This window comes from Lepisosteus oculatus, chromosome 24 (genome assembly GCF_040954835.1).
Source record: "Lepisosteus oculatus isolate fLepOcu1 chromosome 24, fLepOcu1.hap2, whole genome shotgun sequence".
Lineage (NCBI taxonomy): Eukaryota > Metazoa > Chordata > Actinopteri > Semionotiformes > Lepisosteidae > Lepisosteus > Lepisosteus oculatus.
In genome coordinates this window covers 7,321,569-7,345,044 of record NC_090719.1, presented here as the reverse complement: position 1 = coordinate 7,345,044, position 23,476 = coordinate 7,321,569, and the positions used below count along the sequence as shown (strand labels likewise).

The window sequence follows — 23,476 nt, the reverse complement described above, 5'->3', positions numbered from 1 at the left end:
TCCTCTTTTTATACCTCAGCAGCTCAGTCATGCTTTCACTGCACTGACAGCTGGCTGGGCTGGGGCACTCTCCCTTCAAGGTAACAGATGTATTTTTTTTCTCTTAGTGGCTCACTTCACTACCTTCACTATTTTGCTCTTCCAGTACCTCTGGTAAATGAACAGGAGATGGAGTGAAGCAGTTTTCAGCCCTGGATTTTGTAGGCAAGAAAGGTGTTTTAAGTGTGCCTCTATCCATTTTGTCAGCAACATAGTACAAGTAGTCGCGGGGGCACTCCTATTTACACTGCATGGTTTAAAGTTCCTGTGTTGATACTTTATACCCCTTGTGTTCTAGAAGCTGATTGATATGCTTGCTATGAGTCAGTCAAGATCTGAAGCTTTTTGAAGTGTCAGAACCACTTAAAATGCCTTCATAAATCAAGGGTTAAAAACTTATCTAAGTACTGAACAATATAACTAATGGATTCTAACCAAATCAGTAGGGGATCTTCATTTGAACTTTCTCTTATTTCATCTTATACTGAAGAGGGACGATGCATCTGCCAGAAACATATGTTGTGTAATTCAGGGAAAAGGCCATATTAAAATATATACTAAAAAAGGGAACTTGCAGATTTTATTGCTTAATAAAACTGGTTTTGAAATTTGAACACTTCTTTTCCAGACAGAGGAGGGACTAAAATGTGAAATTATTTATAATGTAAAACAATTTGAATTCAGAAACCTTATAAAGATATTATGCTTTTGGTTGGCTATGCTATGTGAATCACCAGTGTTACCCAGTTTTTAAGAAAGCGTTGGCTGTGTACCAGCTCAAATGGGCAGAGCAGACTGTATACTACTGTAGACTGAGACCAAGCTCTGATACTTCCTATACAGAAAAGGAAAAAGTGATATATCCAGAAATCATATATCACTCCTTAATAAGATCACGCCTTTCCAGAATTGTTGGTTTGAAAATTTGCAGGATCGCTGACATTTGACAGCAGCACAACGATGGATACTTTCAGCATCTCTGATAACGAGAACGAGGAGTGCTGGAACTCTCTGGAGAACTACAGGCTGCTGCTCATCAAGACCATTGAACCGTCCCGCATCACTCCCTACTTGCGCCAGTGCAAGGTCCTCAGCACAGAGGACGAGGAGCAGATCTTTAATGACCCCAGCCTCGTCATCCGCCGCCGGAAAGTAGGTGAGCTGACGAACAGGAAAGGAAAGAGGCGTTTCTGGAAGAGGCTGGAGTGCAGGAACAGATGATTCCCTGTAGATTGACATTTTCTTTAAGCCAGGGAGGCACAGTTAATCTGTGCAGTAAAAATACAGTAGTTTAATAACGCCAATAAAGATATGAAGCAGAATAATAATGAGATCTTAAGTCTGTTAGGAATGGGGTTCCTCACCTGTGCTGCAAAATAAGTCTGCTAAGGGCTTTTATTCACATCCTCAGTCAGGAAATAACCAAAGAAATATATAATTTAACTTGCCATAGTTAAATCTTTTTTATTTAGCTTCCTTTTATGTGCATTTCATTGATGCAATACTTTGTAACTTGAATCTTTAAATCATTTTCACATACACTTGTGCCTTATATACAACGTTTCAATATGTTTCTTTGATTGCAGTAATAAAGTTTGTTTTGTTAAGTGGTTTCATGTTCCAAGTTAATGTCTGGTGTTATATCTGTTAGGTGTGTTGCTAGACATCCTGCAGAGGACTGGACATAAGGGTTATGTGGCCTTCCTGGAGAGTCTGGAGCTTGATTACCCAGAGCTGTACCGCAGGATCACAGGGAAAGAGCCTGCTAGGGCCTTCTCCATCCTAATAGGTGGGCATTTCATTAAAAGAGCCACAAAGTTGTGGAGTGTTAATGTCTAAATGTGTGCTGCCCAGCTGTTTTGTGGAGGTTCTACTCTTTATGATTTGGCATTCGTAATGAGATTGGTGAGCACATTAACCTGTCTGTAGACCCCTATAAAACTCCAGGGGCAAAGGGGCAGCCAAGTTTTGAAAAAATCAGTTTGAATCACATTCAAAGATAAATTATGGCATTCAAACAACAAAAGGTATTAAAGCTTTAATATGGTCTAAGTATGTTAGACAGCTTTGTCATTTATATATAGGATCCATTTTTCTGGCAGTCCTCTATCTTCTACCAGTTCTTCATGACTGAAGTCTTGTAAATGACTTTACCTTGTAGAGTCTGTACCAGGCTGTGATTCAAGGTCTTTTGTTGACATGGTCAGTCTCTTTACCAAGATTCCTTTGGCTTAAAAAAGGCACAACAATCGTCTCAACATTCGGTATAATCCCGGAGCTGTTTTAACCTTGCTGTCCCCTCTCCCAGACACCGCGGGCGAATCAGGCTTGACGCAGTTTCTGATGAGCGAGGTGACCCTGCTGCAGAAGGCTATCCAGGACGAGAAGAGGCGCAGTCAGGAGCTGGCGGCCCAACTGGCGGCCCGGGAGGACACCATCAAGCAGCTGCAGGTGAAGGACAGCGAGCTGCGCAAACAGCAGGAGAGGGTGAGGCGGATGAAGGAGGAGCGTGACGGCTTCAGCGACGAGGCCCGGAAGCTGAAGGACGAGAACTACAGCCTGCTGCACGACTTCACCAAGCTGAGCGAGGACAAGAACAACGCACTCATGAGGAACAGAGACCTTCAGTTGGAGGTGAGAGAAGCCAGCCTTATCAATGAGGGCTTTCAGAACAGTAATGCTACCAACTGAGTACAAGTAATGAGATCAGGAGCCCACAGTCTTTCTTGTATATGTATTTTTTTTCTTGGCCAACTAAGTTTATATTCCTGTTAGTTTTATGATCACGTGGTGCTTCTTTGCTATATCATCCTCTGGAGTTCTTTTAATAATATTTATAAATTAATGTAGGCAGTATGGTGGAGCAGTGGCTAGCATTGCACTGGATTCAATTCCTGAGGTGCTAACTGCGTGGACGTTGTATGTTCTCCCCATGTTTGTGTGGGCTCTGCTTTCCTCCCATATTACAACGACATACTGGTGGGTTAATTGGCTCCTGGGAAAAGTGACTCTGGTGTTCGTGTGCTTGTGTTTGTGTCTGTGTGCCCTGCAATGGACTGGTGTCCCATAAAGAGTGTATCCTGCCTTGTTGCTTGCTGATATAGGCTCAGGCTCTCCTGTTAACCTGTTATTGGATAAAGTGGTTAGAAAATGGTTGGATGGATATTATAATGTAGCATTTTTTTTTGGTATAATGTAACTCTTGTATAATGTAACTCTTATGATGGTTATTGATTCTGTAGGATGGGATCAATGAGCTAGACACAGATTAGAATACTGTACTGATTAAATAATCCCCTGCTTGTTAGTTTGTCTGTTCTGAACACCATCTTTTAATAACATACAGCTATGCTTTTGTGCCTTTTGTAAGTCCTTTTCAAATACAATAACGAATCATTCTACATTGCTCTTGGTTCTAGATTGAGAAGCTAAAGCATAGCCTAATGAATGCAGAAAATGATTTCAAAATCCAGAGGAAGCGGACCATGACACTGAAAAATGCCATGGAGCAGCGGCCCAGTCAGGATATGATCTGGCAGATCCAGAGGCAAAATGATCTCCTCAAGGCCCGAATCCAGGAACTGGAAAATTCTGTCCAGGTAGCCAATAAGCATTGTGATAACCAATTATTTTGCCTCCTACACAGTAGTTACATCTGCTGGATAATGGTGTTAGAAGTGATAGAGGGGGAAATGGAGGTAAAATATGTTGCGTATTTGTTGCAATTTTTAAGATATGGCCATGCATTATCTACAAAAATATACACATTTTAACAATCACAATATGTGACTTCCAAATGCTTTACAGCTATGTCATTAATGCTGTAATATGTAATAGATTCTTAGGGAAAGGATGCATAAATCTAGAAATAAATTTGACCTGAATTTTACCACAGTGCTGCTAGAAGCTCTGAGTAATCTCAACAAATCATCTTACATTTTCTGATATGTACAAGCAGTGGTAGAAAGGTAACTGATTTGATCTTCTGTGCGGAACAAAGGCGGGGAATCCTGGGGAGGCAGAGAAGGACAAGCAGTATATTCAGACTCTGGAAGACTACAGGGAGCAGTCCCTGGCCAAATACCAGGAGCTGGTCAACAACATCTACAACCTGCGCAAGGAGCTACGCAACGCTGAGGAGCTCCAAGACAAGGTACCACCTAGATTGCAAATGATCACACAATCACTGAATCACACAAGGGATGAGTTAATGACAGGTGATGCAAACAAACACAGGAAGTACTTTTGTCATCCTAACTTCCTTTTACTCTGGTTTCCTTCCTGTAATGGTGGTCATATCAATTAAGCCATAGGGCATTTATTTCTGCCCATATGTCACTCGCTGGCTGACACAAACCATTGTGTTTGATTTAGGATAAATTCAATTTTGAAAGATTGGAAATAATTGTGGTTGCAGTTATTTTTAAAATATATTTGTTTTGGAAACATGTGAGACCCAAGAGTTTTTGTTGTTCTTATTCAAGTACATGGAAGAGAAGGAGGAGCTTGAGCTGCAGTGCACCTCTCTCAGGAAGGACTCCACAATGTACAAAGACCGAATTGAAGCTATTCTGAAGCAAATGGATGAAGTGATGGCTGAGAGAGACCAGGTGAGACTGTCTCTTAATTGCTGTAGTAATCACAAAGATCAGCAATTCAGAACTTCCAGACCAGCAATTATACTTATAGCTTATAGCTTAGCAATGTCCAGTGACACCTTCAGCCTTCAGTGCTCCTGAAAAAATTTAGTTTTGTCACAGAATTGTCTGCTTTGATACACTGGGGCTCTCTCTTCTCAACTTGAATTGAGTAGCCATTTTTAATGTGACAGGGCTTTATACATAGAGCAAAAGTCAACAGTGGTTGTACTGAAACACTCCAGTAATAGCACATTAGAAATGCAATGAACAGTTTGTATCTGCACATTTCAAAAAGATGTTTAGAGTAACTGCACAGGAGGGCAACAAAACTAATTCCAGCACCAAAGGTGACCTATGAAAACAGGATAAAGTAACTTAGTCTTTTGGTCTTTGCAAAAGATAGCCAAGGGATATGTTAATTGAATTTTGGGAGATTTCAAAATGTAAAATAGGGACAATTAAGGTTGACCTCTAGTAGTTTGTTCCAATACCGTTCAGTGAACAGAACAGGGGGAACTGGAAGCCTGTTTTGTCCCAAAACTAGGGCAGAGAATTATCAATGCGTGGAAAGATAAAAACCAACTGTAGGGGAAGATACACTAAGATCTTCCTGTCTAAATCTGACACTATTTAAAATCAAGAAAATCAAACATGAAGTGACATCCTCTGAAAGGTATAGTGTTTCAATCATTGAGTTGTGTTATGGTCATTTGTAATGCTGACCTTTAACGGCCTGGCTATTTCGTCAGGCTATCCACACCAGAGAGGAGTATCACCGGGAGTACTCCAAGAGCCTTGTCGACAAGGACCTGTACAGGAAGCAGATCCGAGAACTGGGCGAACGCAGCGATGAGCTGCAGATCCAGCTCTTCAGGAGCCAGGGGGAGGTGCTGGCCATGGAGACCAAAATGCGACGTATCAGCCGAAAGCCCACTACGCCAGTAAGGGCTTTTGCTGTTCGGCTGACACAACTTGTCTCAAGCAAGTGTAGGCTTAGAAACCACTGAAAAAGGACTTAGCTGAAATAGCAAAGGAGACAAAGAGCTCAAGTTTTCACTATCATTGCAGTCTTTAAAATATAACCAAAAATAAACTAGTAAACTAAATAATGAAATATCAAAAATAATAAGCTTTATTGTTCTGAGCTCAGAATGTGCAGAATTAAATTAGGGTATTATTTTTCCAGTCTTTTGTTTATCATGATTTTTTTAGAAAGAAGTTATGGATGTTAGAGCATGTAGTTTTTCATCATAAAGGAGCAATTCTTTAGAAAATGTGGTTTAGAGCTTTTGCTGGGTAAAGTATTTTAATTCATTGAATTAAAAGCTCTTGACTAAAAATCTCTTTGACATTTGAGGTGCATGCTGATTATTTTTGTCTTGTTTTGTAAAAAAATCAACATTTACTTTTTTTTCCCCCAACAGACTTCAGATTATGAAGATAATTCCCTAAGGAGTAATGTAAGTTGAATGGCATTATTTAGATCTGACATATTCATAAATCTCAGTTAAAAAGTGATTTTGTTCTTCAGAATTTGGTAATTTCCCAGCAGAAAAACAGAACCTGCTAAAAACTTATTTAAACATTTAGATGTTCCTCCTTTCATGGGATCATTCACTTCCCATTTAATTATTTCCAACTTCCTTTTGGACCACTAATCTAAAACATCATCTTTCCTCTTTCATAAATACAGTAGATCACTGAAAGAAGTAGTACAGGTTTTCAGATTTTCACACCATCTCCAGTCTCAGCTTGCCTTGTGTATATTCCTGAATAATAACTTTGTACCTTTTTCCAAAAAGCTGCTGAACCCTGCAAGTCAAGATGAAGATAAGGAAGAGTTAAATAAATGTGAGCAATGTTTAATAACATTCTGTATCCTTTTTGAAATTCTGGAAAAGAATCATTGTTCCATCATCCATTTTGAGTGGGAAGATGAGCTTTTGTCTAGTTCAGTAATGAGAGCAGTCATATATCCTTTTAAAATATATATGTTAACATTGGAGATTAAAGATATCAAGAACTATTAGGTATTAAATATGGCTTTGTGTATGTGTGTGAGAGAGAAAGATATAGCTAAACTATTATTATAACTACTGTAAATATCAATGCTTGATATCCTTTTATGTTGAAATCAAAGCACAAAGAACTTATATAAGATGAGACCACTTTATTAGCCATTTACAATTTCTTGCATTAGGAATTTGTCTTTTCACATACCCCAGCTTGCTCTCTATGAAACACAGACACGGAGAGAAGCTTGGGGTCAGAGCACAGGGTCAGCCCTTGTATAGCGCCCCTGGAGCAGTTGGGGTTAAGAGCCTTGCTCAGGGGCTCAATGGAGTAGGATTCCTCTGCCGGCTGTGGGATTTGAACCGGCAACCTTCCAGCCACAGGCGCAGATACTTAGCCACAGTGCCATCGCTCTGCCCCTATAATACAATATAGCACTTGATGCATTTACCAAATACTTAAAATTATTATTACTACTACCATAATACATATTTTGTCATCTTAGTCTATCTGTAACCTTTTCCTTCACAATTGCTCTCCTTGATCACTGTTGTGTTTCATTTTTCACTCTTCCCGCATCCCAGTGAGTGACGACCCTCAGGCACTTCTGTTTGAAAAGTGTAACGTTTGTGTCACTATCGAGGATCCCCCTCACCAGTCCCGAAAGTCCAGTGGCAACAGTATTTCAGCTGTAAGCACTTTCTTAATTTTCTCATGCTTGGAATTGCTCCCTCTAGTGTGGCCGACTGAAGCCGCTCAAAGCAGAAGGATCTGTTTAGTTTTTAATAATAATAATAATTAATAATTGCTTGCACTTATATAGCGCTTTACTGGACACTCCACTCAATGCACTTCACAGGTCATAGGGACTCCCCTCCACCACCAATGTGCAGCATCCACCTGTGCATCCAATGTGCAGCCATAGTGCGCCAGAACGCTCACCACACATCAGCTATCAGTGGCGAGGAGAACAGAGTAATGAAGCCAATTCATAGATGGGGATTATTAGGAGGCCATGATTGGTAAGGGCCAATGGGAAATTTGGCCAGGATGCCAGGGTTACACCCCTACTCTTTTTGGAAAACACCCTGGGATTTTTAAAGACCACGGAGAGTAAGGACCTCGGTTTTACGTTTCATCCGAAGGACAGCGCCTGTTTACAGTATAGGGTCCCCATCTCTAAACTGGGGCATTAGGACCCAAATGGACTGATAGGGTGAGCGCCCCCTGCTGGCCCCACTAACACCGCTTCCAGCAGCAATCTTAGTTTTTCCCAGGAGGTCTCCCCTCCAGGTACTCACACCTGCTTAGCTTCAGTGGGCTACCAGTGGTGAGGTGCAGGGTGATATAGCTGCTGGTTTTTGGCTTTCCCAAGTCTTTAACTTTGGTCTATTTCCACTCCATCTCACTTAAGTGTGTATTTATACTCTGATGTTTGAGTATAAATTGTCATGTAATGATACAACAGTAGTACTGTGTGTGTTGTGGGTACACCACTGTTTGCAACCAATGGTAGCTGATAGTAACTAACTGTTACTATTATAACGGACACTTTCTGCCAGTGGTGTATTCTTTTCATATGGTTCAATCAAACTAACTTTGTTTACTTTCCCCAACTGGAAATTTAGTCTTTTAACAAGACATAAATATGGTACTTAAATATATTAAATTCCCATATCCTGAACCACATCCACTTATGACTAGATTCATAAATTAGAATCCCACTCAAGTGAATTCTCCATTTAAGCATAGAAATATTCCTGAAACCAGTTTATATGCCTGGTGGATTATGCTTTACAGTATTTGATTAACTATAAAAAAATAACTGTAACTGTTACAAAATAACTGTACAGCTACTATATCTTGAATTAAGCACGTCCTTTAAAACAAGTCAGGAATGATGAAAAATTAAACATTTTAGTCTTTAATAGTGCTAACTGAGACACTAACAGGAACTGAGTGTGAAAATAACTTTTTATCTGATGTGTCTTACAATTGTTTACTTTGTGCGTAACACTAATCACCATTTACTAGCGTCTGTTTGCAACTCTCCTTGCTTTTCTTCCTCCAATGACAAGTGATACTGTATGTGCTAAGCTTCAGGGTGATCTAGCTAATGAATGAGTGGAACTGCCCTATATGCTCTGTTTTTGAAGAGGTCAGAATATGAAAGACTACAAGTATTTTACAACAGTAAGACAGTGGTTCCCAAGTCTGTTCCTGAGGATCCATGCACCTGCTAGTTTTCACTTCAGCTGAGATCTTTACTAAATCAGATCCCTTACTGAATTAACACTTGCTTCATTGAAATGTTTTTTTTTTATCCACTCAGAAGCTGGAAAGTAACTTGTGAAAAAAGCAAAGCTCAGCACATTTGTCAGCAGAACACAATTAGAAAACTCAAATCAGTCTCATGATCAGGTCAGTTAAGGGTTCAGTTGTGTTTCTGACCTCTGGTCATAAGAGATACATTTCTTGCTGACAAATGATCAGGAAAGCTGCTTTAAGAAATATTGAAAAGAAAAGGTTAAAAATATCATTCATTGCCACCCCTGAGTGATACTTACTAACTGTTGCATTGACTTTTGTGGTTTTATTTCCAGGAGAAAGGTTCTGCAAAAGGAGAGCTGGCTGACAAGGAAAGGAGGCGAATGAGACATTGTTTTGAGGCTTATAGAAGGTCTGTCATTAACCCTTTGAGGACTACTGTTCCCAACACAACCAATTTAGCATCTAAATTCAAATGTTCAAATATTATGAAAAAAAAATATTCTATCTTCATGTTATTTTTTATCGAATGGTCTAGTATCTTCATCCTCAAAGGGTTAAATTGTCAGCAATGTGTTGACTCTAATATTAACTAATTAAAGCAATCAGCCACATTTAATTATTTTGGTTTAAACTATTAATGAAAAATCTAATTTGTAATCATGTAAATATCCTGCTCACAGCTGAAGCTGCAGTTGTAATTATTCACTGTGATTCCTCAATGCTCTCAATTCCTGTTAATTATAAACAAATGAATAGATATATTTATAAGACAAAATCTATTAGTGAAAAGTATCTGCAGTGGAGGACACACATGGAAACTAAGGGGAAGTGGCTTTAAAGTCAAAATCATGAGGCACTTCCTTCCACAAAGGGATGTGTAAATCTGGAACAAACGTTTCAAGCATGCTGTCAAAACTGTTACCCTTGCATTTATTTTAGTTCCCCAGATTAATTAAAACTGCAGATTGTAAAAGTAGCCAGATATTTAAACTTTAATGTTTAAATGTTAGACCTTTAATGTTGTTCAGCAACATAAAGTAAAGACACACTTCGTTGTTGCTAGTTACCTGCAATACTGAGTTCGTGGGTTCCTGTCTTGGAATGTTTTATATGGGACATGCGTGATCCCGAGAGAACAACAGATCCTGCTTTCAGTGGTGAGGAGGTACGCGGGTTGCAACAGCGAGAGTTGTAATTGATAATCAGCATTTTTGTCCTGAGAAAAGAAACGTGACTCTGTGTTATATTTCCACAACAGAAAGCGGGCGCTAAGAACACACCAGGACACAGAACACCAAGGCGGCGAGGTGGAAAACACCACAGGGAGCGACAATACAGACACAGACGGCACATGACGGCCAGGAAAACTGCAGTCCAGGATGCCTTTACCGTGACAGATCTTCTGCCGGATCGTACGATCTGTTCAACCTCAAAACTATTCACCTGACTTACAATGACTAGATGAAGGGTTAGTCTGTCATGGAAAAGCACGCTAACCTAAAACTAACAACAACGAATGCGTCAAAGAATATGCAGAGGTTTGGTATAGTGCTGTTATTTTTTAGTTACCCCCTCTGTTTTTACAATGTTTTAATTCTGATGTTCCCCTCAGAAGTGCAATCTCGTGTTGCACAGTTCATAGAGCTATAACTACGTAAAAACATAAAGGTGCTGGGCAAAAACCTATTTGTGTTTTTCTTAATTAATCATGCAATATTAAAATGCATGATGTTGACCTCCATATGAATGTGGTTCCATTTTTTTTTCATCTACTAAGAAATCTCGACCTCCGCTGTATTATAAAACCCGCACTGCATGACACCTAAATAAGACGTATTGCGCTGTAGTTTACATCTTATTTTACAAGTAGTGTTGTTTAAAAATGAAAACAATTTCATGTAGAAAATTAGGACATTATTTCAGAATCTCATTTCTTTAAGCCAGGAGCGCAATTAACTTATCCCACTTTCGCAAGAAACTGTAACAAGGACATACGCACATATTGCTTTTAGCTGTGATGTAACTGTAGTAGCATCTCCGAGACAGCAGATGGTACACAACTCACTTCGCGTGAGAGTTTATTTTACACGGGTCTTGCGAACTGAGGAAGTGATGACACACTAGTAGCAGCAATGCAATGGTTTTTAAGTATGAGGAGTATAGCAACATTAAGCGAATTGACAGGCAGCTGAAACACTTGCTGTGTTATTTTGGCATCTGTATTATGGTATGATGAATTCGGCTCTTCGCTCTTTTAAATTCTGGTCGGGCAAAGTACCGCTGTTAAAAACAACTGCCAGAGATCTGCAGTTACGTCAGTTTTCTCATAATACCAACTTCGGAAAACCACGTTGGAACGTAGAACAGAGAAATCGGACGTTTGCGAGACATTTTCCTAAAGAGCATGGGAAATTCAGTAGATGTAGCAGGAAAGAAACGTCTTTGTCTGTTGCGAGGGCAACTTGCGTATCTTTTTTTAAGCTGTTCTCAACATCTGTCCCTGTGAGAAGCGAACCTATTGGAAAGATAAATTCGAGTCACTACCACTTGGTATACACTTGCAAGGTAAATAAAAGAGAAATAGCATTTTTCATGCTGTTGGTGACGAATTTAGTAATTATTACTGGTAATTTCTGTGTAGATCCATTAATTGAAAAAAAAATTACTTTTAGGTTTGCTGGACGCGATCAATGAAGAGGATTTCCAAAGTTGCTTATCACAATGGAGTTGTTATAGTGACCTGTCCAAACTGCAAAAACCACCACATCATCGCAGATAACCTTGGGTGGTTCTCAGATCTCGAAGGGAAAAAGTGAGTCTCTTCGGAATACAAATCTAATTATAACAGTACTCCATTGCTATTGAATGCACAAACATTGAATGGACAGAAACGTGTTCGCTCATCTGCTGCTGTAGGGTCTTTACCGTTGAAACACATCCACACCGAAAGGTCTTGTAACAGTTGCTCGGGAATGTTGGAAAGCAAATGGTTTTTCCCTGGAAAAGCCAGTTGTATGGTTATTTAAATAATGCGCATCGAACCTGTACAACCAGTTGTAAAAGTCTAAACGTTTCACTCGACTTTGTTTTAAGATGGTGTCTGAACCTGTCACCGTTAGATGTAATGTAGGTAAGAGTGTAGCTATTTATGAAAATATTTCAATTAGAAAGTAGTATATTTTCATCAGAATATATTGTTTTGTCCCTTACAAGGAATATCGAGGAGATTTTGGCTTCCAAGGGGGAAATGGTGAGAAGGCTACAGGGAGACGAGGCTCTGGAGCTCGTGCTGGAAAGCGCTGCCGACCTGGCCACGCGCAGCCACTCTGGAGAGAAGACAGACGCCTCGTCGGAGGAAGAGAAATGATTCTGCTTTTGCACTCGAAACATTATGTACCAGAACCGTGACCAAACACAAATCATTTGACCATCAAGTGTATTCGTTTCTGCTATTTTCAGGGAAGACCATGAAAACTGTAAATTGTTTTGTAATAAACACTGTAATGTTTGTGGGATCCTTGTATGGAGTGCGGTCTGTGGGGTACATTTCTCGTAGTAAATTGTATTTAATATTCGTGGTTTTAACTTGGCAGATCCATATTAATTTGGTGTACTAAAGTTAACTAAGATTTTTTTTTAAATGGCACACCTCATGGCAAATGTAACTCGTGAAGCATAATGTAAAATTTAAATACATGTCCATAATGTTGATACATACAGCAGATTAAACTGCAAATGGAAAATACGGGTCTCGGTCCAATCCTTTCAGATGTGTGTTATGATTTTTGTGGGTGAGCTTCGAGATGGGAGTTGGATCCTATGTGAATGACAAACTGATCCTAATGCTATGTAGTGGGAGAGGGAACGTTTGGGTTATATAAGCTAAAACATATTTTGACCAGTCTGTGAATGAACACACACATCTTAAAAAAAAATAAAACATTAAAATCGCAAAAAGACTTGTTAAAAAGTATCTGCCACCCCTCGCAAAATGAACTCGGTGGTTAATTCCTCATTAAGGAGGTGTAGCTACGGCTGAAAGCTGGTGGGGTTGCCAATAGGGAGAAGATCAGACGCTGCGTAGTTTACTCTTCGCAAACAAAAAAGACAACGTTATGAAAATAGAATATCTACATATGTTCTTATTATAAATGGATGCTAACAAAAAAGGTATGTTCTAAAGTACAGACCGAGGTATCTCGCTTGTTTTTCGTACACTTTTACTGGAAATTGACTCCATTTTCTCCTTACGCATTACGCGTCGTTGCGGAATCAGATTACTGCCTTGGTAGAATGGCCCCCTCTTGCTTTAAAGCGAATTATTGCATTTTGTAAAATTCACTTGTACTGTGAGTTTGACTTCAAGGCATTTAAAGTTGTACATGTAACATTGGTGATGGAACAAGTTTGTTTTTTACATGCTTAGCTGATGGCAGACGTGGAAATGAATTAGAAGAATGCGTTTCCAAGAAACGGCCAACTTTTTTCGGTCCTAACCAGTCAACACTTGGTTCTTCAGCTGATTCTAAGGTAATGCTGTACTGGAAGTGTTTGTACTAGTTGTCTGAGAAAGAGTAATAAGCTGTAAGTCTGACAACAAAAGCACTTTATACAGAAGATTCCTCCACAACCAAGGACACCAAAACACTCCTTATTAATACTTGAATCACCCATTACTACATTTGTACACATAATGTACATCCAGAACACATTCATTTCATATCCCATTCTAAGCAGTGCATTTTGGAATAAAGGTAATTTAGCACTTGAAAAGATTGATTACAGACATTGCACATTTTGCACATTTTACTGGCTCTTCAGCAAGATCAGCCCCATGGATCCGGCTCCCCTGATATGAGCAGAAGTCGCAGACCTCGAAAGAAGAGAGAGACCTTTCTTGGTGAGGAAATATCTCCTAAGAGAGGGAAGAAATCGGGATGGGCAGGACGAGCCACCGGAGACAGTAAAGGTACAGTGTTCTATGTGTGCAGCTGTCAGATTGAGATCAGGATAAAGATCAAGTGTGTGACCTTTACTGATGTTTTGTTATTGGTGTGAGGAGTGAGGACAGCATTTGAGAAAATGGTTTTGAAAAGATGACACACAGACAATGTGAGGTTATCACTTGTTTGTAAGCCAAATAGCACCTTTTTATAATCTACAATTGTCAGCATTTAGGGGGTCTGCTTTCACTCCATGTGGAGTTTCACTTGAGCAAAGTTTGGAATTATTAATCAAAAGAAAACATCAGTATGAAAGGTACTTTACAGATGGGTGACTCTATGCACGTCTGAAGACCAATACATTCTAGGTGCTTTGCCCAATCGGATCAGGTAAAGAAGTGAAAAATTACCTACCAGAAGAATTACATAAACAGAGGGTTTAGGCTAGCTGGACTGAAAAAGCTTAAAGAGGAATTGAGCCGTAGTGCCCAACCTTGGTCTCTCAAACAGTGGCAGTGAAATCTCTACTGACCACACATCACGTAAGTGTACTGTGTGTGCTTGGAAGGGTGGCAGTACCATTTGGAACCAGTGATGCCTGTGTGTGTAACTGGCTTTTTCGAATTGATTTTTAATAAATCCTTGATTCTTTATCCTCTCGAAAGTACAGATTTCTGCTGCGACTTGTGCCGCTCCCCTTTTATCACCAACCCCACCCGTCGTGGGAATAAGTCAAAAGCCCCCCGTTCAGGCCCAGCACGCCCGCGCCGCAGAGCAGACCCCAGGACGGGAGAGACCCTTGTACTCTGCAACGCCTGTGGTGCGTATCTCCTTGCTTCCAAACTTCACACCGCCACTGCAAAGTATCCTAAAATGATCAAACAAAAATTCCAGCACATTTTCTCAAATTGTATTTAGGTCTTTCTTATGGAAAGCCAAAGTGTTCCAAACCTGCAGATCCCATTGTGGAGCCCAGTGATCGTGCCAGACATGAACAAGAGCTGGAGGCCTTTGCTCAGTCCATGGTGGAGTTGCTAGGAGACCAAGATGCTAAGAGGCTTGCTTGTCCAGTGTATTGGAAGAAGCCATGTTTGTGTATACAGAGCCATATTAAAGGCACAGGTATGTTAAAGGTTAAAATGCAAAAAAACAAAAAAAAGTGAAACTGCATTCTCATCTTGCTTTGGGACATTTGAGCAATGAAAGTACTGGAAGGCAGTTAACAGGCCTGCACTCTGAGATGACAACTATCTTCAACAGGAGACGCAGAAGATGGCTGCCACAGTCGTGCCCTGCAAATCCTGGCTTTACTGAAGGAAGCTAAGGTTCTGAGCACCCAGAAGTGTTATGACCTCAGCACTGTGCAGCTGCAAGGCAAAATGAAAAAGCAAGTATAGATCATTTTGGATAGTCTAAGAAGAAAGTATATCACATGGTGATAATGTACAAGACATGAAATCTAGTTAAAAAGGTGCCGTAATTACTTTGTTTCAGTCAATCTCTCAGTAGTTGCATTAATAACAGGATTACTCTGAACTGTATTCAGCTCTTAATCATGTTGGAGGTTGCATTTTTTAATGTAAAATAAAACCCCAAATTTCTTGGGTAGTAAAGAAAGCATACACATATTCCTATCAAGCAGCTTGCTAGGTCAATGAAGGCTTCTTGTAATTAAAAAAAAAAATCTGCATGAGTGTGGTTTATCAGGACCAAGCCTGGGAACCCCTTTTGTAAGGTACTTATCCCTGTCTTGTTGTGGATTTGGAACTCCAGGCCAGTGGTAGGATTGGGCAATGGCCAAAGGAAATCCAGGGAGTTTGAGGAGTTTGTGCTGACCAACCGGAAGGTGCTGAGGGAGGAGCTTAAACTCTGTGAGAGAGCCTGCCAGAGGATTCTGGGATATTCTAATAACTTTCTCCATAAAAGGCTCATAACAGATCCTCAGGTAAGTAAACCCTAAATCATCCTTTCAGCCTTTAGGAATCTTCCTTCATTTGTACTACAATGAATTATGTCAATTTAATGTAAAAAATAAATACTTGAGTATCAAACTGAAGCTTGTACACCATGCGATTTATTCAAAAAGAAGTAAACACAAGTATATAACCTTAAGTTTTAACTTGTACTGTGTCTTTAGTCTATTATTTCTTTGTAGTTCCTTCAATAAGGATAAGAACATATTGTGCTTTGCCGGGCCTTATTACATTTTAGTTAAGGAAACCACGTGTATTTTAAATGCCACTCTGAGGCCAGTAAGCTCAAGATGATATCTCACTCTAGAAGAAAGAGAGGATTGAGAGGACTAAAGGGAAGAGAACACTTGGTCTACTCAAACCGATTACAGATCTCTGGAAGAATCGCTGTTGCCTTGACAACTGTGTTGTGGTAAGTACATTAACAGGTCAGTTTTAATTTATGTGTTTTGTTAGGTTTTTCCTCCCTTCGTTTGACTGTGCTCTCGTCAATCAAGACCACTTTTTCATGACACAGCTTCTAGTCTCCAATCCTATTTTGAAGCAAATAGGGTTGAACCCATCACAGTGCAACATGGATTTTTGTGTAAAAGATGTAGTTACAGCGTAACTCCCCTGTCCACCCCTGTTCTCTCCAGATGGCGCACACCCACTGGCAACTGCTTCAGGATTGGAGGGAGAGGGCACGGTCGGGGCAGGCAGAGGCCCGGAGAGTCCTGGCAGAAATGCTGACACCATCAGGTCAGCCTTTTCATGACAAGTTACTACAATGTCCACATGTTGGCGGGTGCGATAAGGTGACCTGGTGCTCATCCGCTCTATCTCTTAGAAAGTCTGCACAGTTGGCATGCATCTCACTGTCCTGTAATTGGAACCTATTGAATTCTTTGGGTTCTTCATTCATTGCTTCCGGAGGGAGCGCAAACCACCTCCTAAAAAGGCTGACTAACCAATTCCTCCACATTCTAAAACCAATGGAGGTCAGCAGGTTGTGCCTCAAGATCTCGGAGTCTAACCTCCAGGTAATCAATGAGCCTGCACGGTTTAACAGCCAAATCCTGCCCAGACGATTTCATCAATGAAGGCAATCATTCTGCAAACAAAATTATGCAGTTGTCTCCCACATTTAGACATTTCTGAATGCAGTGCACTTCATGTAAAGAAATAAAAAACACTAGTTATATCAAGCTGTTCTGATAAGATGTTTCTTCAGACTACAGCATTGCACATGGTTTGCATATTTATATAATAATCATTTCAATATTAATTAAGTGGCATAGTGGAAACAATTTCATGTCATATTCAGTGTTTGGGTAATTTAGAGAATGTGTCTTCAAATTTAAAGATGCACAAGCACATAGTTGTGCACTTTGACACTTTCTCTTCACTTTTAAATTAGATGTTTAAAAAAAACAGCTACAAGGAAAATTTGTCCCTCAGTGGTTAACATTGCTGCCTTGCAGCTCTGGGTTCAATTCCGGATCTGGGGTGCTGTCTGCATGGAGTTTATATATTTTTCTTGTGTTCCTGTGGGATTCCTCCAGGTGGTCTGATTTCCTCCCACAGTCCTCAGACATACCTGTAGGTTAACTGGCTTCTGGGAAAATTGGCCTAGCTGTGCGTGCGTGTGCATGTCCTGTAAAAGACCAGCATCCCGTCCAGGGTGTACCCTGCCTTGCACCTGTTGCCCTCTTGGAAAGCATCAAAGGAGAGCCAAAGCCTAAATTGGATTAAGCTCTTAGAAGATGAATGTATTTGTTACAGCCCTTATATTGATGTCTCTTTTTTTTAGGTGGTGGAAGATGCAATTGTTATAAATTTATCATGTGGGTAACAGGCTGCAGTCAAAGCACCATCAGCAAGGTCAGTGACCAGATGAAGAAGACAGGGGGCAAAAGAGAGCCTCCACCTCATGGTCTGAAGAAGTGGATCAAGGTTTGTAGGCAGCTTCCCTAGACACTTGAGCCTTCGCTAAATATATAAGGAACTTTTAAAATATAGACTGAAAAGACAATTTCATAAAGAAATCACTTCTTTTTAATAAATAAATTGGAAAACTTTTGGTTGAAAATATAAGTATAAAAGCCTATATCTTTGGGTATGTGGTACATCTAATGCATGTTTCAGAGTAAATTCCCCATTAACTACTTCTAGAGTAATTGCTTACGCAAATGACTTATTTCTTCTTTGCAGGATAACCCAAGGCCTAAGAAGAAGGTAGCTAAGGCCGGTCCCCCTTTTCTGCTTACCAGTCTTCCACAACCCAGTGCAGGACTGCCAATGACTGGTCCAGAACAGGGACTGATCTCGGCTGCAGTCACCGTAAGTCAAACTGAAAGAGTCTACATGATCTTCTAAATCTACTTAGTACAGTTTTCGTCTGCTACTTCACATTGTTAGCACTTTATAGCTTTGAATCTCAATTGCACATCCTTTGTAAGAGTTATGAAAGTGAGGTCTTTATTATTTTGTTAGATCTGCCTGGCTTATAAGGGTGAGGTGCTAACCTTTATGTCTTGGCTAAGTTGTAATTATGACTTGTTCAGTCTGGCCTGTCTGCACGTCCCCATTAATTCAGTTGTTGAAGTAATTTCTCGCTTTTTCATTTCATCTGATGTGTCGTGGGGCTGTTGGAATGTAATGGCTGCTTTGGGATGGAAATTATATCTAAAAATTATTATTGGAATACACAGAATTAGATACTGATGCTCCTAAATGAGTGATTCGTATATTGTTTTCTGTTGTGGAGGTGCCTGTGTCATTAGAATGTTCTTTATTTTTTCTGTCATAGTATGTTCCTGCTTGTATCTGCAAAAATATAAATGACGAACGCAAGAAATGTTACAAACAAGGAGAGTCCATTTGACCTATCTAGATCCTTTGGTTGCTAAGGGCCAATTCATCTAAGGATCCCATTAATGCATGTCTTGAAAGAAACCAGTTTAAAAATGTCTGAGTACCTTGTTCCAGAATGCCTTCCATATGTAAGGTGTAATTTTCACGTGAAGAAGTGCTTTCTGTTCACAGTCTTAAATACTGTACATGTCCCCTAGCTTCGAGTTGAATCCTCAGAGTCATTACACAGTGAAGACAGTTAGTAGTTTTGAGCATTTTAAGTATTTGAATTGAATCCTCTCATAGTGTTCTAAGCTCAAGACTAAAAAGACTTTGTAATTTTATCGCAAGATATTACCTAGGAATGTACAGTGCAGTCCATAAGTATTTGGACAGTTACACAATTTTTTGCTGTTTTGGCTCTGTACTCCAGCACATTGGATTTGAAATGAAACAATGACACAATGCTTAAAGTGCAGAATGTCGGCTTTAATTTGAGGGTATTTACTTCTATATCGGGTGAACCTTTTAGGAATCACAGCCATTTTTATACATAATTCCCCCATTTCATGGGACCAAAAGTAATTGGATACATTAACATAATCTTAAATAAAATAAAATGTTTGCAAATCCTTTGCAATTGATGACTGCCTGAATTCTGTGACCCATAGACATCACCAGATGTTGGGTATCTTTCCTGGTGATGCTCTGACAGGCCTGTAATTCAGCCATTTTCAGTTCCTGCTTGTTTTGGGGGCTTTTTGCTTTCAGTCTTGTCTTCAGTAAGTGAAATGCATGCTCAATGGGATTCTGGTCGGGTGATTGATTTGGCCAGTCAAAAACATTCCGCTTTTTGTCCCTGAAAAACTCCATAGTTGCTTTAGCAGTATGTTTGGAGTCATTGTCCTGCTCCAAGGTGAAGCGCCGTCCAATGAGTTTGAAGCATTTGGTTGGATCTGAGCAGATAAGATGCTTCTGTACACTTCAGAATTCATCCTGCTGCTGCCGTCTGCAGTCAATAAAGACATCAATAAAGACAAGTGAGCCAGCATGTTTTACATGAGATGAGGTGGTGTGTTTTGGATCATGAGCAGTGTGATTTTTTTCTCCATACTTTTCTTTCACTTACTCTGGTACGGGTTAATCTTCAACTCATCTGTCCATAAGGCTTTGTCCCAGAGCCTTTCTGCGGCCTTTCTTACCAGTGGTTTGCATCTTGTGGTGTACCCTCTTGATATTATGCTGGTGTATTCTTCTCTTTATGGTAGCCTTTGACACACCTGTGCTTACATCCTGGAGAGTGTTCCTGATCTGTTCAAAAGTCGAAAGGGTTTTTTCTTCACGATTGAAAGTATTGTTCGGTCATCCACTACTGTGGTCTTCCGTGGTCTACCAGGTCCTTTGCTATTGCTAAGCTCACCGGTGGAGTCTTGCTTCTTAACAATGTACCAAACAGTTGATTTTGACACACCTAATGTTTTGCCATGTCTCAGATTGATTTATTCTGATTTTTCAGCCTCATGATGGCCTGCTTTAATGGTATTAACACTTCTGTGGTCTTCATGTTGAGAGACAACAGCAACAGACTCCAGATGCAAATGCCTAATCTAGAATCAACTCTAGATCTTAGCTCTATTGTGCATAAACTAATGATGCAACAATACACACCTGGCCAAGAAACAACTGAGCAGCCAATTGTCCAATTACTTTTGGTCCCCTAAAATGGAAGGACTATGTATAAAAAGGGCTATAATTCCTATATGGTTTTCCCAATATAGACGTAAATACCCTTGAATTAAAGCCGATGTTCTGCACTTTAACCTCATAGTCATTGTTTCATTTCAAATCCAATGTGCTGGAGTACAGAGCCAAAGCAACAAACATTGTGTCACTGTCCAAATACTTACGGACTACACTGCAAGTACCAATTCACTTGAGCAATTGCATGCAGTAGGTGGTCTTCTAAGCATTTACTTTCAAAATCTCTTCCTAGTTTTACAATATCTGTTGTAATTTCTTTCTGTCTGTTCAGACAGAGGAAAGCCCAAACACTTTGTGTTCACAGGCAGGAATGACGTCTGAGTCTGCAGTCTACAACATCCCCTTGTGCAGCCCAGGACACACCAGGCCTGAGGAAGGGATGCAGAATATACTGCTGACTGCTGTAACAGGCGACGGACAGGCCTCTTTTCACAAATCTTGTCCTCAGTCACCCATGCTAGAGTTTCACCAGGTAATAAACAACTATACCAGCGTAGCTATGATTGTGTTACAGCACTAGTGATAGGAAATTTGTGCGTTATCTTCATTTGGGAACATGTAATACCTACAGTATATTTAGATTTGAAACACAATTTCTCCTACGTATTTTTTGTGAACCATTTTTTTCACATCATCTGATGTGTAATACCCAGTTGCTGCATGTGACTATGGTTTCCATGAAAGAGACAAGAGCTTAATGGGAAATACTTCTGTTACTTCATTTCTTCTACACACATTTCATACAGAAACAAACAATATCTGTGTTTTTGCTATCAATATCAGATTTGGTGTTTAAACAAGTTGATCAATTTAATCGAACTTATTATTTTGTTCTGTCAGTTCTGCTTATTTCACTGAACTGAAATTGAGTTCCAATAAATAAAAGCTTTGGAAATGTTGTCTTTTTTTTTTCTTTTAAGTGTCCTGGCCAGCCCTTGTCGGTCCCCTCCCAGCGCCCTACACTGCTGGTGCAGAAAGGACCCTCGGCGTGTGTCCCTCATGATACACCTGTTGCCACCCCCACTCCTCACACTCTCGCTACCATGGCAACCTGCAGTTTGATGAGTGGAGCCACTCAGCTGATATTGCAGGTGTGGGCACTGGCTGTCAGCCTTATCCTTACAAGAACCAGAGAGGGCCACACTGCTTCTGTTTGTCTCTCCATGGATAGTGACACTGTTAGCAAAACACAGCCGTTTCTGGAGATGGTTAAAACCATTCTTTTAATTAAAAATTAACTCTGGATTCAAAGTGTCTTGCTTTGCTTTTCTTTTTTATTAACATGTACTATTTATTTTCTGCACTTGTTATTTGCTGACTGTAGGGCAATAAAAATACATAAACATAAATCACTTTAGTTAATTAGGAAAGAAATAAGTTTAGATTCACCAGGAGAACATACAATTCCTATGAAAATATTTGCATAATTAACCTGAAAAGGTCATGTTTTTTAAATGTATGTCTAACACAATGATGGAAACGTTACCTTGAGCAGGGGATTGAGCATGGTGGCACTGAAGGGACAGACAAGCTAGCTCCTGGGAGCCTGGAGTCTGTTGCTGCACTTCAAAGCCAGCCTCATGTCCTGAATGCAGAGAACAACTTGAGCCCCCTGGCTCAGGCCTCAGGAATGGGGATGGCTCAGCTACCCACTGGCACCCTACCACTGACCAGTCACAGTGCAGGTTTAAAGGGAACGCTGAAACCACCAATGGCACCAATGGAGAATCAGTACCTCCTGTCTAGTGAAGAAGGTAAGTTTATCTGTCTCAAAGGTCAAAATGTTATTGTTCCTGAACACTGGCTTAACTTCACAGCATGGATACAAAAAGGTTAATATAGATGCCATTTGGAGGCATAAGTTAAAAAAAACATACTACACTTCAAATGAAATATTATTTTCATAGAAATTGCTTTGTACAGGTTCCTATAATAAATTTATTAATTGCTTTTTTATTTTCTCCTTCTGTTTTAACAAAATGGACTAGATGTGCTGAATGGCCACCTCTCTTTGTAACCTCTCTTATGGTTTTCTCTTCAGATCATTCAGTACTGTGGGCTCCTTGATGTACCCTGAGATGTTATTAACCAGAAGAATTCTGGGTAGTGCATGAAGACGATCTGCTCGGCAGCATCTCGGGAATGAAGCCAATCTTTCTGCCCAGAGGCACCTTGCACAGAAGCAAATGTCACGAATTTTGTCATTTATACTTCTATCATGGGCCTTAATGTGCTGAGTGAGTTACAGAAGTGATGTCATCTCCTTCTAACATCTAGGTCAGAGGAGACCCCTAAAAACTGGGATTGAATCCAGAGCTGCCCTCGTCAGATTTACAGAAGTCATCCTCTTAAAAGTCTTAAAGAGATGTGGGCTTTATCACCACCAAGAAGTCTGTAATAGTTTTTTTTCAGAGTTCAGAACCACCCCTGGTAAAATGACCACCGGTGCCCCTAATCTAGAGAAACCAAAAGGGGTGAAAGCATGGCAGAAGACTTTTCTTGATATATAGTTTGAGTGTATACAATCTGATTTTTTCTGTAAAAAATCTTTAAAGCAATTACCACAAAAATGTGTTGTATTGGTTTCATTGATGTACGGACAATACAGCCAAAGTATTAGCTTTTCAATCTTTTGCCAATGTGAAAAGACACTTTTTAGGTGTTATGTGTGGAGAATGTGCTTGAATTTATACATTGTTTTTTTTCATCTATGGACAATGTAGTTTTGTTTAGTGAATTCAGTGAAGAATCATCCTGGACTGTTAGGTATAGCCAATGACTTGTATCGAGAACCCAAAGACACCGTTTTACAAAAAAGTAATTTAATATACTGTATGCAACATATTTTTAATCATTAAAGACGTATTTTTGAATCAAATTGTTTTCACAGGCGTTCATTTACATTTTCCATCGTGCAAAAACTACGTTACCCATAAGGCAACTGCATTCCTCGAGGTTTAACGTGAGAATTGCAGTTGGTTGCTATAGTAATATCGGGACG

General features: G+C 39.9%; 3 protein-coding genes and 1 long non-coding RNA gene across 8 annotated transcripts; 3 read left to right on the top strand and 1 right to left on the bottom strand.

The window, feature by feature from the left end:
* The first annotated feature begins 28 nt into the window (after positions 1 to 28).
* card9 (caspase recruitment domain family, member 9) lies at positions 29 to 10,704 on the top strand. 3 transcript variants are annotated; one of them, XM_015367005.2, is made up of 13 exons: positions 29 to 80; positions 971 to 1,195; positions 1,691 to 1,828; positions 2,348 to 2,673; positions 3,459 to 3,638; positions 4,040 to 4,192; positions 4,524 to 4,649; positions 5,429 to 5,620; positions 6,104 to 6,139; positions 6,482 to 6,554; positions 7,277 to 7,383; positions 9,296 to 9,372; positions 10,222 to 10,419. In XM_015367005.2, the coding sequence occupies exons 2-13, from the start codon at positions 1,000 to 1,002 to the stop codon at positions 10,316 to 10,318; spliced, it is 1,701 nt and encodes a 566-aa protein (XP_015222491.2). In that variant the 5' UTR covers positions 29 to 80; positions 971 to 999; the 3' UTR covers positions 10,319 to 10,419. The 3 variants fall into 3 exon arrangements, with proteins under 3 accessions (XP_015222491.2, XP_069039417.1, XP_015222490.2); XM_069183316.1 differs by lacking the exon at positions 9,296 to 9,372 and having other exon boundaries at positions 6,482 to 6,530; positions 10,222 to 10,704; XM_015367004.2 differs by lacking the exon at positions 9,296 to 9,372 and having other exon boundaries at positions 10,222 to 10,704.
* Positions 6,847 to 11,019, bottom strand: LOC138224967 (uncharacterized). Its single transcript, XR_011183482.1, has 3 exons — positions 10,963 to 11,019; positions 10,031 to 10,179; positions 6,847 to 7,111 (listed from the first exon to the last, which is right to left on the bottom strand). It is a non-coding gene; the product is annotated as an uncharacterized lncRNA (long non-coding RNA).
* dnlz (DNL-type zinc finger) lies at positions 10,802 to 12,706 on the top strand. The gene is made up of 3 exons (XM_015367008.2): positions 10,802 to 11,190; positions 11,636 to 11,775; positions 12,177 to 12,706. The coding sequence occupies exons 1-3, from the start codon at positions 11,101 to 11,103 to the stop codon at positions 12,328 to 12,330; spliced, it is 384 nt and encodes a 127-aa protein (XP_015222494.2). The 5' UTR covers positions 10,802 to 11,100; the 3' UTR covers positions 12,331 to 12,706.
* Positions 12,707 to 12,789: 83 nt separating this feature from the next.
* On the top strand, positions 12,790 to 23,353 carry LOC107079864 (uncharacterized). 3 transcript variants are annotated; one of them, XM_015367000.2, is made up of 15 exons: positions 12,790 to 13,133; positions 13,390 to 13,493; positions 13,785 to 13,932; positions 14,577 to 14,726; positions 14,864 to 15,028; positions 15,167 to 15,293; positions 15,680 to 15,851; positions 16,187 to 16,291; positions 16,518 to 16,620; positions 17,672 to 17,814; positions 18,073 to 18,201; positions 20,747 to 20,947; positions 21,396 to 21,566; positions 21,971 to 22,229; positions 22,517 to 23,353. In XM_015367000.2, the coding sequence occupies exons 1-15, from the start codon at positions 13,115 to 13,117 to the stop codon at positions 22,540 to 22,542; spliced, it is 2,022 nt and encodes a 673-aa protein (XP_015222486.2). In that variant the 5' UTR covers positions 12,790 to 13,114; the 3' UTR covers positions 22,543 to 23,353. The 3 variants fall into 3 exon arrangements, with proteins under 3 accessions (XP_015222486.2, XP_015222485.2, XP_015222484.2); XM_015366999.2 differs by having other exon boundaries at positions 14,825 to 15,028; positions 20,780 to 20,947; XM_015366998.2 differs by having other exon boundaries at positions 14,825 to 15,028.
* The last annotated feature ends 123 nt before the right edge of the window (positions 23,354 to 23,476 follow it).

What these genes read in the sequence shown, in the direction of transcription:
- card9 (XM_015367004.2), top strand. Translation starts at nt 1,000, where the DNA reads ATGGATACTTTCAGCATCTCTGATAACGAGAACGAGGAGTGCTGGAAC. An exon ending in GGCCTTCTCCATCCTAATAG is followed by an intron (nt 1,829 to 2,347) that starts GTGGGCATTTCA and finishes CCCCTCTCCCAG; the next exon opens with ACACCGCGGGCGAATCAGGC. An exon ending in GCAATGTTTAATAACATTCT is followed by an intron (nt 6,555 to 7,276) that starts GTATCCTTTTTG and finishes CCCGCATCCCAG; the next exon opens with TGAGTGACGACCCTCAGGCA.
- dnlz (XM_015367008.2), top strand. Translation starts at nt 11,101, where the DNA reads ATGGTTTTTAAGTATGAGGAGTATAGCAACATTAAGCGAATTGACAGG. An exon ending in ATTTTGGCATCTGTATTATG is followed by an intron (nt 11,191 to 11,635) that starts GTATGATGAATT and finishes AATTACTTTTAG; the next exon opens with GTTTGCTGGACGCGATCAAT. An exon ending in TCAGATCTCGAAGGGAAAAA is followed by an intron (nt 11,776 to 12,176) that starts GTGAGTCTCTTC and finishes GTCCCTTACAAG; the next exon opens with GAATATCGAGGAGATTTTGG.
- LOC107079864 (XM_015366998.2), top strand. An exon ending in GAGCCATATTAAAGGCACAG is followed by an intron (nt 15,029 to 15,166) that starts GTATGTTAAAGG and finishes TATCTTCAACAG; the next exon opens with GAGACGCAGAAGATGGCTGC. An exon ending in CTGCAAGGCAAAATGAAAAA is followed by an intron (nt 15,294 to 15,679) that starts GCAAGTATAGAT and finishes TTGGAACTCCAG; the next exon opens with GCCAGTGGTAGGATTGGGCA.